At 31.9% G+C, this 14,865-nt stretch overlaps 1 protein-coding gene across 2 annotated transcripts; it reads left to right on the plus strand.

Annotated features, from left to right (window-relative positions):
- Positions 1-504: 504 nt before the first annotated feature.
- Positions 505-9,861, plus strand: LOC108908562 (dihydrolipoyllysine-residue acetyltransferase component of pyruvate dehydrogenase complex, mitochondrial). 2 transcript variants are annotated; one of them, XM_023454408.1, is made up of 7 exons: positions 505-799; positions 1,437-1,741; positions 1,829-2,083; positions 3,373-3,704; positions 5,936-6,279; positions 8,811-8,936; positions 9,569-9,861. In XM_023454408.1, the coding sequence occupies exons 1-7, from the start codon at positions 684-686 to the stop codon at positions 9,570-9,572; spliced, it is 1,482 nt and encodes a 493-aa protein (XP_023310176.1). In that variant the 5' UTR covers positions 505-683; the 3' UTR covers positions 9,573-9,861. The 2 variants fall into 2 exon arrangements, with proteins under 2 accessions (XP_023310176.1, XP_023310175.1); XM_023454407.1 differs by lacking the exon at positions 9,569-9,861 and having other exon boundaries at positions 8,811-8,940.
- Positions 9,862-14,865: the final 5,004 nt, after the last annotated feature.

Here is a 14,865-nt window from a genome sequence, read left to right on the forward strand (position 1 = left end):
AATAAATAGGTACCTATATTGAGAGAGACAGGTAAAGAAAACTGATGGTTTCTTCCTAATATTTACAAATTCAATCTTCTAGATAGAACTAAGTAAAACCCAAGTTTTTTGAAAACAATTCGTCAAGGACTTCTCAAAAACATTTGTAACAAATCGTTCATCTACAGATTATTTAGTACAATTGTCAACACTGTAAGAGAATGTAATAAGCATGCGCTGAATGGAATATGTTAGAATTGGAAAAATAATGTAAAACATTGTTCAATATTTTTAATAGAAAGTAATAACCTTATAAAAGTTTAAATTTACGTGAACCATGTTTATTTTTTAATATTTATTATTATTTATTTAAATAAAATGGGACAATAATACATCATCTAGATGAAGTCTACCATCTATGGATAAGTAACAGAAGTAGTACAATTAAGAAAAACAGTTGGTAGCATTGCTTAAAACGACTGGGAAGTTTTCAACTACTACACAAATTTGACATTGACATTTTGATATCTATTTTCTTATCAAAAGGAGCTGTGCCGTCATCAAGACGTGTGGGTCACGTCACATTTTGGTGTCGTGAAAGTCTGTCTTTTAAATGACCTAGAAGACGGTCCTAGTGAGTCGCCCTCCAAAAATATATTAAAATTCTGGTAACCAAATTTTTATAAATTAAAAAGTAAGAGAAAATGTTCCGAACGATTATTTTACGAAGCGATGTTGCTAAGGACCTTTTGAGAAAAGCCGTACGAGCGAAAACTTTTAGAACTGTTACTATAGAGTGTGCAAAAAGACATTATTGCAGGTAAGCCCTTTTTTAACAGAATTTACTTAATTGTGCTTATATAATCAAACCTTGATGGAGTATCTCATGTCACATTTGTTTCATAACCTTACTTTTATTGGAAAAAGCATCATTTAACAGTACGGCTTATATATTTTCGAATACTTAAAAAGAGACTTAAAAATAGATTTTTTTAAATTAAGGACTGTTACATATTTACATTTGTCAATTGACTTACTAGATGCTTTAATATATTACACAACAAAACTGAATGTACCATATTTGTCAAAAAAATATATTTAGTTTTTGGTGGATAGATTTTTCGAAAATAAAATAAAATAAAAATGAATCCAAACGCAGAGTTAAAGAACTTCAACATACATACTATAAAAAGATGTTAATAGATGAAGAATTCAGTTAAATATCTTTAGTGTTTACTTTGTAAGTGATCTTATAGTACTGTAATATAATAGGAGCGTGTGTTTAAGTAAAAACTACATTAAATAAAATTTTATATAATCTCAAGATTAATAATGTTATATACTTTTTTTTTTAAATCGTTAATGGGAGAAATGATTTAATGTATGGTACAAGCACATATTCCGCAATTGTTTTTGTTTTGGACATATTTAAAAATTTACTAAAATTTTTCACATAGAACTTCACTGCTTGGGGACGGCCGTTCTCAAATGGTAAGGAAATGGAGGATTGCCGAACAAAACCTTATTCGACACTACTCCAGTGATCTACCCTCACACACAAGGGTAACCTTGCCAGCACTCTCTCCCACCATGGAGTTGGGCACCATCATCAGCTGGGAAAAAAAAGAAGGAGATAAACTCAACGAAGGCGATCTCCTGGCCGAAATCGAGACAGACAAGGCTACAATGGGCTTTGAAACTCCAGAGGAGGGTTATCTAGCCAAAATTCTAATCCCAGCTGGCACTAAAGACGTTCCTATTGGTATGCTTTGAGTTTTTTATTCGTATAAAATAAATTACTGGCAATTTAACATCACTACTTTACAAATTGTCTATTTTGTTATCACAGGCAAGCTTGTCTGCATAATTGTTGAAAGCGAATCAGACATTGCTGCCTTTAAAGACTTCAAAGACGACAGTCCCGCAGGCGCAGCGCCGGCACCCAAGCCAACGGTGTCAGCGCCCTCAGCACCAGCACCGCCACCGCCCCTAGCACCTGCGGTAGCAGCTCCACCACCAGCAGCAGCACCTCCAGCTGGTGGAAGGATTTATGCAAGTCCCATGGCCAAGAAGCTGGCTGAACAAAGGAATATTAGGTTGCAGGGTGAGTGAAAGTTAAATTATTTATTTTTATAACAATACTACTTATAATTTTCCTTATAACTAGTTATTAATATGTTTGAAATGGAATCTATTTTGAGAACTCTTTAGATATGTTTTTAAATAATTTTTACATAAAATCACATTTTGTATGTCCTGTATAGATTTCTAATGTTTGTTTAGATAAGATTGTAAGTTGTTAGCTTTTAACAATAATTAATTTATTCTGTTTTATATATATAAGCCTTAAAACTGATAATCAATTTAGTACTTGATAATTTGGTTTAAAATAAATAAATATTATCAATTTAAGGTCACACTAATATCATATGATTACTTTATATGTTAATTTTTATATTTAATTACATGAATTTAAGAATATTTAGCTACTGATTTTGTTCTTATAAAGGTTTATAATTTCCAAATGTAGGAATACCAACGGGACATAATTTTAAGTACTCAATTACAATTATTAGTTTTGCTTTATTTATTTGATAATAATAAATATACAGGGTGTCTTAGGTTTTAATCAGCAATATTTAATAGGTGGTAGAACTAATAGAGATAAAAAGAAAAGTTCATATCAACTCATATTTTAAAGCTTCGTTTTCAAAAACTGCTTGGCCGATTTTGATAAAACTTGGCACAATTTAATAAAGGGATTTAATTTGATGTAATTAGATTTAATTTAATGATTCCAGGGACAGCACTGGGATATCCTGTCTTGATATTTTAAACAAAAATTTCAGCATGCAACTGCTTTTTTATAAGAATGTTGTTTCATATCATAGAGAAATTTGACAGTAAAGCAATAAACACCCAAATAATAACTAAATTTCACTACACTTCACTAAATACAACTATAAAATTAAACTTAATAAAACAATGGACAATTGTTTTTTTGCCTGCCTAACACTCCGTTATCGGATCACGTCAGATGGATTGCTAAATAGTTCACCTAAACTAGGTCAATATCAGAAGTCGTTAGCATTGAAATTCATGAACTGAACACAGTGGCTTAAAAAATAGTAAATACTTTTTATTTAAAACAATTTTAAAAACTATTTCACATATTGTCGTTGCACCTTCAAAATATGATGTGCATTTTTTTAGCAAAAGTGCAGAATTCGATTAACGACTTCTTTAAGTCAACATTTTATATTCTACAACGTTTTCAGCACCAGAACATTTAATGTTTAATTTAACTATAGAAATGTGTCTTGCCCTTGCAGTTGTCTGCCCTCCATACTAAATAAACATCCGAAATTCCCTAACGTGTGTTTTCTTATTAAGGTAAAGGTACCGGTTTATTTGGATCAATTACATCTTCAGATCTTCCAGCGGCCGGCGCAGCGCCTGTTCCTGCTGCTGCGGCTGCTGCCCCCGCAGCCGTTCCGTCTGGATCTCCGTACATTGATATTCCCGTTAGCGGCATCAGGGCCACAATAGCAAAGAGACTGTTGCAGTCGAAGCAGACTATTCCGCACTATTATTTGTCGGTGGAGGTCAACGTCGATAAGTTGGTGAAGATCCGGTCTAAATTCAATAAGAAATTGGAGAAGGCTGGGGTCAAGTTGAGCGTCAACGATTTTATTATTAAGGCTGTGGCCCTTGCAAGTGTAAAGGTGAGTGTGAAGCTGTATTTTGTTTTGAAATAAGTTAGAGTAATAAAATGTGACAGTGCTTCTATTTAAATTTATATTTTCTTTCATATTTTTATATTCATTTGTGTCAATAGGCATTGAGTAGCATTAAGTGAGATATAACACTTTGTAGGTTATATCTCACTCATACCTAGAATTTTAATGACAGCTCATTCATCATTCGCATTCAGCTGTTTATGAGTGGTTATTTGTATGAATGATAGTTAATTTTAGCCTCCGGACCTTCTATCAGAGCCCTCAAACCCGCCATGATGTTCATTTTCGTTCTTGTTGGTTCTGTGGACAGACCCGCTCCATAGTGGCTTCTGTAACTGGTCGCATGTATAGTAGGATTATATTCGATGCAAAGTAGAACAAAAAATTGTCGGTCTTTTATCAAAGGAGAATCGTGTCATCATTTTTAGGACATGTAAAATGAACCATTTCGAATTTAAAATGAGATTGAATATAAAATCTGAAATACCACTTTATACGCACTGTGTTCTTGTAGTAGCTGTAGTCACCCAGGTGCATCGAGTGTACGAAGTGGTCAGTTATATGTCAAATACTAACCTGGCAAGCTTGGTCGTAAAACAGAGACTGCCTCCAAAAAACAAGTAAACAACAGTGGTGCGTACAGAGGTAAAATGTAGTACATATGTGAAATTTAAAAATAATAAATTACTTTTAAATAAATAGTTTATGAGAATAAAGGGATTTTTGTAGGAATAGGGGTGCCAGACGTGAACTAATCCCTTTATCCCTTCATAATGCAGAAATTATTCAATTTCTAAACCCTTTAAAACCGTACTACACTGGATCCCTTGACGGGCAATGATTTATTACTTTCCATAAAATATGATCCTACTATGGCGCTTTCAAACAATTTGCCTTTCTTCACTACAAATGCTTTGCCATAATTGAGTCTCGGTCTGAAGATGTCGTAAGTAATGAATGGCGAATCCTTTAAAAGGGGCAACTGTTGTCTGAGGAGAGATTGTTTTTGTAGTGGGTCTAGGGATTGTGATAGCGGTTCCGTCTCCATGGAGCCTAGCTCAAGAACAATAATAGTCCAGTTGGTAGAGGTTCTACACAGGCCTACTTTAAATGATGAGTACAATAACAGGTTAATTTAAAAAGTTATTAACAATTTATTCGTGAAATTTTTTTTTAGTAGTTTTCTTTAAATAATTCAGCGGGATGACTTTGTACGAAAAAATGTTTACGATATGATTTGTTCGTAATAAAAATAGCTACAAAATGGTGGTGGTACGATTTCGAAATTTGCAATAACAAAGCCGTGAGATTGGAAAAACCGTATAAAACGTCAATTTTTTAATGTTGCTGTAAAAAATGTCAATTATAAACAAAAAGTTATAAAACTTTCGAAAACTATGGTTCAATATATATACAATAATGACGCTAAAGCTGAAAATCAGGAGAGCAAAACTTTTTGTTCTATAAGGTTTTATACATCCATCGGTATCTGAAACTGGTAACTTTGCCAAATTTGTTTGAAGCTTTGCTGGCACTTGAAATTTGGTATACACATAGTGTAAATATACAGAAACCAAAAGCAATTTGCAAAATTCAATTATCTTCATTTTTGCAGCTTTGGTAAGGTTTTATACGTCACCCTAGTTTTAAACGTCACCGTTTTTTTAATTTTTGGACATGTATTTATAAAATTTCACGGCTTTGTTATTGCAAATTTCGTAATCGGACCACCACCATTTTGTAACTATTTTTATTACGAACAAATCACGTCTTAAGCATTTTTTCGTACAAAGTCATCCCGCTGAGTTATTTAAAGAAAACTACTAAAAAAGAAATTTTTACGATTAAATTGTTAATAACTTTTTTCCTGATAAAATACTTTGTCAGCAAATTAACCTGTTATTGTGCTCATCATTTAAAGTAGGCATGTGTAGTTATTTCCGGGTTATCAAGGAAATGTCACCAACAGTAACTTTTCGGCCTCTGCCGACTGGACTATAAAGGAAGGCCAAAAATTCCTTGCTAAGGCTAATGTGCCTGCAGGTAAATCAAATTAATGCATAGAAATCACTATAATTTCCATATTTGTTTAAAATTCTATAGTCGATTTAAAAATGATTGATTTATTACTCCATCCCCTTTCAAAACAATGTTTTTATTTCTCTTTGTGACCATTGAACATTAAAACAGCTTTCATAAGTAATAACCGACTGTAGGTACCAGAAGCCAACTCGGCGTGGCTAGACTCGGTGATCCGCCAGTACAACAACGTCGATGTCAGCGTGGCCGTATCGACGGACCGGGGTTTGATCACCCCCATCGTGTTCCAGGCGGACAGGAAGGGAGTCGCTGAAATTAGTAAAACGGTCAAGACTCTGGCAGCTAAGGCCCGTGAGGGCAAGCTACAACCGCAGGAATTCCAGGGCGGTACTATCAGCGTCTCGAATCTGGGAATGTTCGGGGTTAACAACTTCTGTGCTATCATTAATCCCCCTCAGAGCTGTATCTTAGCAATAGGAACTACTGTTAAGAGATTAGTTGCAGACGATTCGGAAAAAGGGTAAGTACATGTATTTTTTAACGGGAGCTGAGAACAGATTGTTGATCGTCGGGAAACAACGTCGTCGCTAATAACACAGTCTGAAATGATTTACAAAGAACGCTTTTGGTTAAGGACGTCTATTGTCAATAGAAAACCAAATTGGAATAGAAAAGAAAAAAACCATGAGAAGACATTTTTCAGATTATTTTTTCTTAAGAAAAGCCGGTAGTAAATCTGGCAGCTATAGTTCTTGTCGACAAAAAATAGTGGTTAAGCTATTGTAAGTAAATTAGATTCATATAAAAAAAAACTGGTTTGTATATAGCAAAAATACACCTTTCCTGTCTTTTGAGGGAAAACATGGCTACTTGTAGCATAAATATGACAAATATCTGCTCGCTTATTGGTAAAGGGTGCAATATATAAAAAAAAATTAATTTAAAACTTCTCTGTATCTACAAGTATGACAAACAATGCTGAAATTTGGTACTCATTCAAATAAATAAGAATTAATGAGCATAAATGAGAAGAAACTGAAAATTTTGTCTACAGAAATATGAAATATTTATATTTTTTTTGAAAATTATATTGATTGTTCGCGAACTACCTCAAGAGAATGCTGAATATTCACATATTTTTTTGAAAATTCTCTTAGTTATTCCATATTTTTCAATGTTTTCAAAAGCAACATTAAAAAAATGTAATAATTAAATTGCTTACTACCACGAATTTGAAAAAAGTTTTTCTTTTGTGTTCCCGAAGAGAACGTTTGCACACGTTGAGAGAGTTTTCGTCTTTACAATATGCAAACTTTTTTGATAAAATTGCTATTTAGAATTAAATTAGAATATCAGAATTTCAATTTGTGAAAAAATCGAATCACTTCGATTGTCCTGAAAAAATCTAAATTAATAAATTGATGGTGAAATATTCACCTTCAATTAACTCGAGAGATATGAAAAAATTTATCGGAATGTAGTTGTTTTGATTTTTTTGAGGTCCTACAACTTTTTTCTGCCTCTGAAAATGTTTTATTTTTACAAATATGTACCGGTGCATAGTTATAGCCTAGAGCTGTGTCGTTCCTAAACAAATTGTTTCAAAGGTACGGTACTGGAGTGGGATTTGAAGAAATCAATTTCTATGGTATTAGGTTTATGATTCACGACTCCGTGGGCCGTTTTGAAGCAAACGACTTGCGGAGAACTAGGTAATTGTATGAAACAATACCGATTCTGCTTGCCATATATGAATCAAGAATCTTAGAAGCTGATTAACTAGAACTTGATATAGGGACGAAATTTTAACTTAGCAATTTTATAAGTGCACATTATCTCGGTTTTAGAATTGACAATAAAGTTGTGGGATATTTTTATGCAAACAAATTTAAAAAAACTATTTTTGTATGAAATAAATAAGTGTACATTAGAACCTCAATTATCCGGGCTGGCCAGGACCGAACCGTTGCTAGATAATCGAAAACACGGTTAATCGAAATAATGCCCAAACTCACCAATTTTGCAAAAAGTATAGAAATTGGCACTTTTTGGAAAAGTATGTTATGGACATGTCGGGAATATTACTTTTGACCTTGAGTCTAATAAGGCAACTATGAGTGACATCATGTTTTCACAGGTTACTGTTTGAGGGTACACAAAGTAAAATATTATTTTTGTTCTAATGAATATGAGTCGATATATTTTACTTATTACCTACCTTCAGACTTTTTTATAAACTGGTTTCTAATTTTTCCCCTGACGTCCAATACACTTCTTTAAATGTTTTCCCATCCTACTGGAATTCTTAAAAATTGTTTTTGAGTAGAAGTTACTTTTATAACGAATTTTACTCAATTCAGAAAAATATAACCAAACTGTTGATTTTGGCGACATACTTCATTTATAAACTATTTGTGTATCAAATATTAAATTAAGAATCAACTGATTACTATTTACTAATCGTTAACTTTGTCAAAAATAATAAAAAATAGACATATAAAAGAGGTTATAATTTTAAAATGTCAGTCTCAGTTAAACAATTACCAACAAAATTACAAGAAAATGGTTAAATATCTTTAATTTTACATGTACCAACCCCAAAAATTTTTTGCGGGAATTATGAATGCAACAAATAATTCCGCGCATGCGCACACAACTTTTCAATCGAACAGGACATGTCCAGCTGACAAGTCTGCAGCATATCACTAATATTTTTTATATTAATCTGATTTTACTAAAATGCAAAACCCAAATTTATTTCATAGCAAGAATTGCGAGACTAGCAAAAATTCGGTTATGGTTAAAGAATTTTGCTCCTTACTTTTTGTTTTTAGACAGAAAATTTGAAAAAGTACCTCATTCTCGACATTGTTCTCAGTAAGACTGTTATTTTTTGTTCCCCAAGATTTATTCTTGAAAATGTTCTCAATACTTTTGTTTTAGTTTTTTGCTATGTTCTCAGGAAGGAAAGTTAAAAAAAAATAGTTTTCGGTTTTGTTTATCAACTCTCTGATAACTTTATTGTATTTTTGAATATTATACTGTTTTCAGGTTTAGTGAAGCAGACTTCTTAACGGTAACCCTAAGCTGCGACCACAGGGTGGTGGACGGGGCTGTAGGAGCACAGTGGCTCAAAGCGTTCAAGGAATACCTCGAAGAACCGGTGTCTATGATCATCTAATTCCGCTTCAGTAAATTTGGANGGTAACCTCTCGATTATTTAATTCATTCGATTATTCCCATCACTAGTTTCAGTTAAACAATTATCAACAAAATTACAAGAAAATCGCTAAATATCTTTAATTTCATATGTACCAACCTCAAAAATTTTTAGCGGGAATTATGAATGCAACAAATAATTCCCTGCATGCGTATACAACTTTTCAATCTTGAAGTGTCCTAAGGACCTGTTCACTTTTCACGATATGTCCGATGAACATGTCCATTCTTAGACAGAACACTGAAAAAGTACGTCATTCTCGACATTGTTCTCGTCAAGACTGTGCTATTTTCTGTTCTCTATGTATCTTAGGTTTATTCTTGATAATGCCGTTTCTCGATACATTCATTTTAATTTTTGTATATTCTCAGGAACGCAAGTTAAAAAAAAATTGCTTTCGGTTTTGTTTATCAAGTCTCTGATTTTTAGGTAATATTATTGCATTTTTGAATATTGTTTTCAGGTTTAGTGAAGCAGACTTCTTAACGGTAACCCTAAGCTGCGACCACAGGGTGGTGGACGGGGCTGTAGGAGCACAGTGGCTCAAAGCGTTCAAGGAATACCTCGAAGAACCGGTGTCTATGATCATCTAATTCCGCTTCAGTAAATTTGGACCTTCAGGAAACTCCATCGAACGTTATTTATTGATGCTGCCATTGGTCTGAAGAGACTCGTTTAAGTCCTATATATTTTTTTTTTGTAAAAAGTGTTCCAGTCCCTCTAAAGTGCTGTATGATATTTTGAGTCATATTGTTTAATAAGAATTTATAATAAAATTATTTATTTTTATTAGAAGATGTGACAATAATTACTCGATTTAGGAAAATGGAATTTCATTGAAACAATGTAAATTGCATTTAAGTAATAGATGATCTTTCACTATCGACTTATTTTCATTAAGTCTTTTAAATCACTCCCTTTACATTTAATTTAAAAGATATATAATTTGTTATTATGATTTGTGTTTATGTATGTATATATAAATAAAATAAATTATATTGTACGTTTGCTCGTCTAACTTGTTTCATGGTAGGCGTTTTGCTTAAATTTTAGATTTGTTTCGTATGTTTACAATGCTTTAATATGTCACGATTTTTATCTATAATTTTATGTAAATTCAGAACGGAGTAGAAAAAATATGTATTATTAGAAAAGAAGTAATTGCCACAGGTTTCGTCAAGTACTTAAAAATTTATTTCGTGTTTGCGAACAATGTTTTTCTCTACAAATGTTTTGATAGTTATAGACGGAGAGATTGGTGTCAAAATCCCTAAATAAAAATATTTCGAATAATGGTAGTGTTGGGAAAAATTTATATGTTTACAAAAAATTACAGAGATAGTACGAAGTTTTAAAAAATGCTGTTACTCTAATTTTCATCAATATCGCTATCATTATATTTACTTAATAATTTTTCGTAGTTTTGAAAATGATTGTGTAAGGGAAAAATCATCAATTTCCGTATACAATACGCATAATTTTTATGAAATATACAGGGTGTCGCACTTAAATGTGATATAAGCCTGTAACTTCTTTATTTTTTGGTTGATTTCAAAAATTTTTATTTTGGAATGTGGGCTTAAAAAACTGATATTGCTGTTTTTATTAATGCAATTCACGGCCAACTAGGACGTGTTTTCTTGACATCAAAACAGTTGATTGGTATTAGCGATTCAGCATCCCACTAAGTTTCATCAAACTCGATACATCTTCAGGTGAGCACTCCATGATGTCGCGAAAGTAATACAAGCCTCTAACTTCTTTATTTTTTGGCTGATTTCAAAAATTTTTTTATGGAATGTAGGTAGGGTAAAAAAACTATCTAACTGTGATACTGCTGTTTTTTATTAATGCAATATATGGCCAACTAGTGCTCGTCTGAAGATGTATCGAATTTGATGAAACTTGGTGATAAGACCTTTTGACAGATGCTGAATGAAAATACGTAATGTTTTTTGGAAAAAAAATCGCTAATACCAATTAGCTGTTTTGACATAAAAAAACGCGTCCTAGTTGTGCTTGTGTACTCGGTAAGTTGGTACATTTTACCCCGTTTTAAACGCCCCTGCCCCAATTAGGCTGTCAGCAACTTTTATTTTCGTACTCTCCTGAAGGTCTAGAATATATTTTATGAGTTGCTAACATTAATCTGATCACGGGGTGATTTTTGTATTTACTCCCGCACCCTCAACCCCTGTCCCACAAGGAGTGTCAGCAAACTTAGAAACCCTGTTATTCAACATACGACCAACACATTAAAAACAAAATTGGCCATTAGTCCGATCACGGGGGATTTTGATATCAATATCTTTGACTATTATTTCTAAAGTCTCTGGATATCATAAAGTACCACAATAAATTGCCACTTTGAGGCAAACAAGGTTGCGGTCAATTTATGGATTTTAGTTATTTCAGTGCCAATTTTTTTCTTTATCAATTTCGTGTGTGATAGAAATAACGTTTGAATCTGTGGCGGCCGTCATATTTTGATAACGAAACATGGGATTCACCATTTTTTAAGAAGAAATATAGAGAACTTTTATGAACGAAAAAATGCAAATGTGTAAAATAAAAAATTTAAATTGGGGTAGGTACTCCTAAAATCTTGAGGATGGTTGCACATTTGTGCAAAATGTTTTTTCATAATCAACTGATGGAAATAATAAGGTATTTTTTTTATTAATCAAGAAATTATGCTGCTGACAGCTGGTAAAAATTAAAGTAGTCACATTTTGAAAATGATGGAAAAAGTTTGCCAATTATACAGGGTGTTATAAATTAGTAGGTCAACCCATTAACCACATATTTTTTCGACTAAAATAATGGGACTTTTCTTATGTCACTTTTCATTTCAGATCCTCATTTTTAAAATACAGGATGTCAAAATTAAAATTTAAATGATTTTTATTGATAACTCCGGTGATTGTAGAGATATTTACTTGAATTTTAGCACTATTTACAATACAATATTTGATGTTAAGTCGGCGCACTTTTTGTGTAATTTTGGTTTAAAATATCAAAGCGATGCTTTCCGAATATTTTTTTAGATAAAGCGACATTTTATTCTATTTTTTCACTCGTAAGATTTTTATCTGGAGCTTCGTTTACGAGATAATGTAGCTTTTTTGGATACGCGACATCAATTTAGTCAACGTTAGACTTTAATTTTTGGGATTTTATGAAAAATTTCTTTTATATGGTATCAAAACTAACTGAACAACAGTTAAAGATATGAATTGTACGAGGTAAAGAGCACTAAATCACATTTTTTTGATTTGGGGTTTGCTGCACAAGATTTGCAACTTTTTTTAGATATGTTAGATTTAGCTCAAATTAAATATCGCTGATCATGATGATGATCATTTCCATTTTATTCAGTAAATTGAAATAAATAAGAAGACTCAAATTTTTGTATTTTGAAAATGAGGCTCCAAAATGAAATAATAAGAAAAGTCCCATTAGTTTAGTCAAAAGAATATGTGGTTGACGGGTTGACTTACTAATTTGTAACATCCTGTATATATTTTTTTGTAATAAACTGATGATACAAATGGACATTTTCTAATTTTTGATAAAATGTTTATTTTTTTTAATATTACAGCATTGTGAAATAGAATAGTTAGTATCAAATTAAAATTTAAATACCAATAATTACAAGGTGTCTGGAAACTAAACCGACAAACGAAGCCAACAAATTCTAGGGATAATTTTGGCCGTGTTCTTCTATTCCTCATTTTAATGAGATGTATTACTATTGGCCTATTTAAAAAATTCTAATCTCTTATTGGTTCTACGCAGTTCTATGGAATTCATCACATCGAAATGATGAATAAAAGAACACAGCCTTTATATCAATTTGACATAAATCGTCTTATCAAAAAATACCTCCTATGGGAGGTAGGGCTCTTTGACATTGTCTTTTTTTAATTGCTTAGATTACTGTTTAAAAATGTATTAGATGGATAAAACTTAGGTTATGTTTTCACTTTTACACGGACATCTTTTTGATGCAAAAATGATATTTAATTGTAACCAAAGGCGTCACATTTAGGAGTGTCAGCTGATATTTTTAAATGTTTTTTTATCTTCGACTTTTTGGTATTTTTAATATCAAAATCGAAAACTTCAAAGTATTCTAGATTAAAGAGATACTCTTGTCTTGAATGACTAGGGTGTACTGTTTACGAGAAAAATCTATTTGAAATGTTTTTGTTTTTTTTTGCAAGATAATTACAAAATTACAAATTCTCTGCTAATATTTAATAGTTGCCTTTAGAAAACAGATAACCAGTAACTATGTTGTGAATGTCAGATTTAGAAATTAGTTTTTAAAGATAAAAAAAATAATTAAAAATATCAGTTGACCCTCCCAAATGTAACGCATATGGTTATTAATTAAAAGATCTTTTTTACATCAAAAGGCTAGCCCTATAAGAGTTAACACATAACCTAAGTTTGATACTTCTAGATCCTAGATAAATGATACTGTTCTAGATCTAGATCTCGGTATTCAAACTGTGTCCCGCAGAACCTTGGGGTTCCCCGCAACCTCTTTGGGGGTTCCGCGACTGTCAAAAATTCAAAATTTTGGAATTAACAATATCGATACTACAAAATTAAAAAAAAATTATACCCCTAAAATTTTTTATTTTTACAAGTACACGTGTATAAGTTACTACAAAAGCAACAAGACGTATGTAGCAGCAAAAACAAAGTATTGCAATGCGCTTAATGCAGAATTTGAAATGTGATTGCAACTTACGGCAATAGTTCCTGATTTCAACATATTGTGTAAAATTATTCAAGCACGTCCAAGTCATTGATTATATTTACTTTTTTTTTAAATATCCTATTTACTTTAAAATTTAAAGTCTTAGTTTAATTTTTACTTGGTGGAATATTTGTTTTGTTAATCGTAGTACATATTTATAAATATATTATATAATCAACAGAAAATGTGTTTGAAAATTTTTTTAGGTGTGGAGGTTCCTCAAAAAATCGAAATGAAGTATTTTTGGATAAGAGGATTTGCATCAAATCAATATGAAATCATCCCTAGAATTTGCCGTCTTTGTTTGTCGGTTTAGTTTCTGAACACCCTGTATAAAGAAGTTGAAACTTTATGAAAAATAAAAGACCATCTGAGAATAAAATAGTATTCAATAAAAAATCGTCAGTTCAAATCAGTGGCATATATATGATGAATGGTGGTTACTTTCTCCTCGATCATATATTATCGTATGCCACTGGATTTCTTTTTTAACTTCAATTCAAAATGTTTCATTATGGAAAGTTGTTTGTCACAGAAATAATAAAAAAATAAAAGTGTGACCCATTTGGAACCGGGACACCCTCATAAAATTTTTATTTACAAGGCGATTTTGACCAACCTTATTTTGAATTGTAGAGGGGAGAAAAGTGTACTTTAGGACCATGTGTCATCCTCCTTATACAAAAACCAAGGCCTACCAGATCATTTTTGGACGGTAAAAATTGAATAAACCATATTAGCGATTTTTTTAGAAAAAATCTGAGTACACCACTGGATTAAGCGGCCCTTAAAATGGGCCTTTACCAAATTTCATAAAGAAATATTGCATATTAATAATACTGGGGCAAAATTAAAAATCACATTATGAATTTTTTTCGTCTGACGAAGCAAGCCATGGAATAAATCGTCAAAAATAAATGACAATAACTATTTTTATTCATAACAATATTCAACAAAATTATTGATTGATTGAGAAGAATTATTAATTAAATTCTTGTTATCTCCACCAATCCGCCATTTATTGCAAGGTACTTATCATACCTTTTTCCTATGTTCATGGTTACTTTTCTGTCGTTCTGGGGTAACATTTGCATATGCTTCAGTTATTGTAGCGT

This window comes from Anoplophora glabripennis, unplaced genomic scaffold (assembly GCF_000390285.2).
Source record: "Anoplophora glabripennis isolate ALB-LARVAE unplaced genomic scaffold, Agla_2.0 scaffold309, whole genome shotgun sequence".
Classification (NCBI taxonomy): Eukaryota; Metazoa; Arthropoda; class Insecta; order Coleoptera; family Cerambycidae; genus Anoplophora; species Anoplophora glabripennis.

What these genes read in the sequence shown, in the direction of transcription:
- LOC108908562 (XM_023454408.1), top strand. Translation starts at nt 684, where the DNA reads ATGTTCCGAACGATTATTTTACGAAGCGATGTTGCTAAGGACCTTTTG. An exon ending in AAGGAATATTAGGTTGCAGG is followed by an intron (nt 2,084 to 3,372) that starts GTGAGTGAAAGT and finishes TTTCTTATTAAG; the next exon opens with GTAAAGGTACCGGTTTATTT. An exon ending in TGGCCCTTGCAAGTGTAAAG is followed by an intron (nt 3,705 to 5,935) that starts GTGAGTGTGAAG and finishes AACCGACTGTAG; the next exon opens with GTACCAGAAGCCAACTCGGC.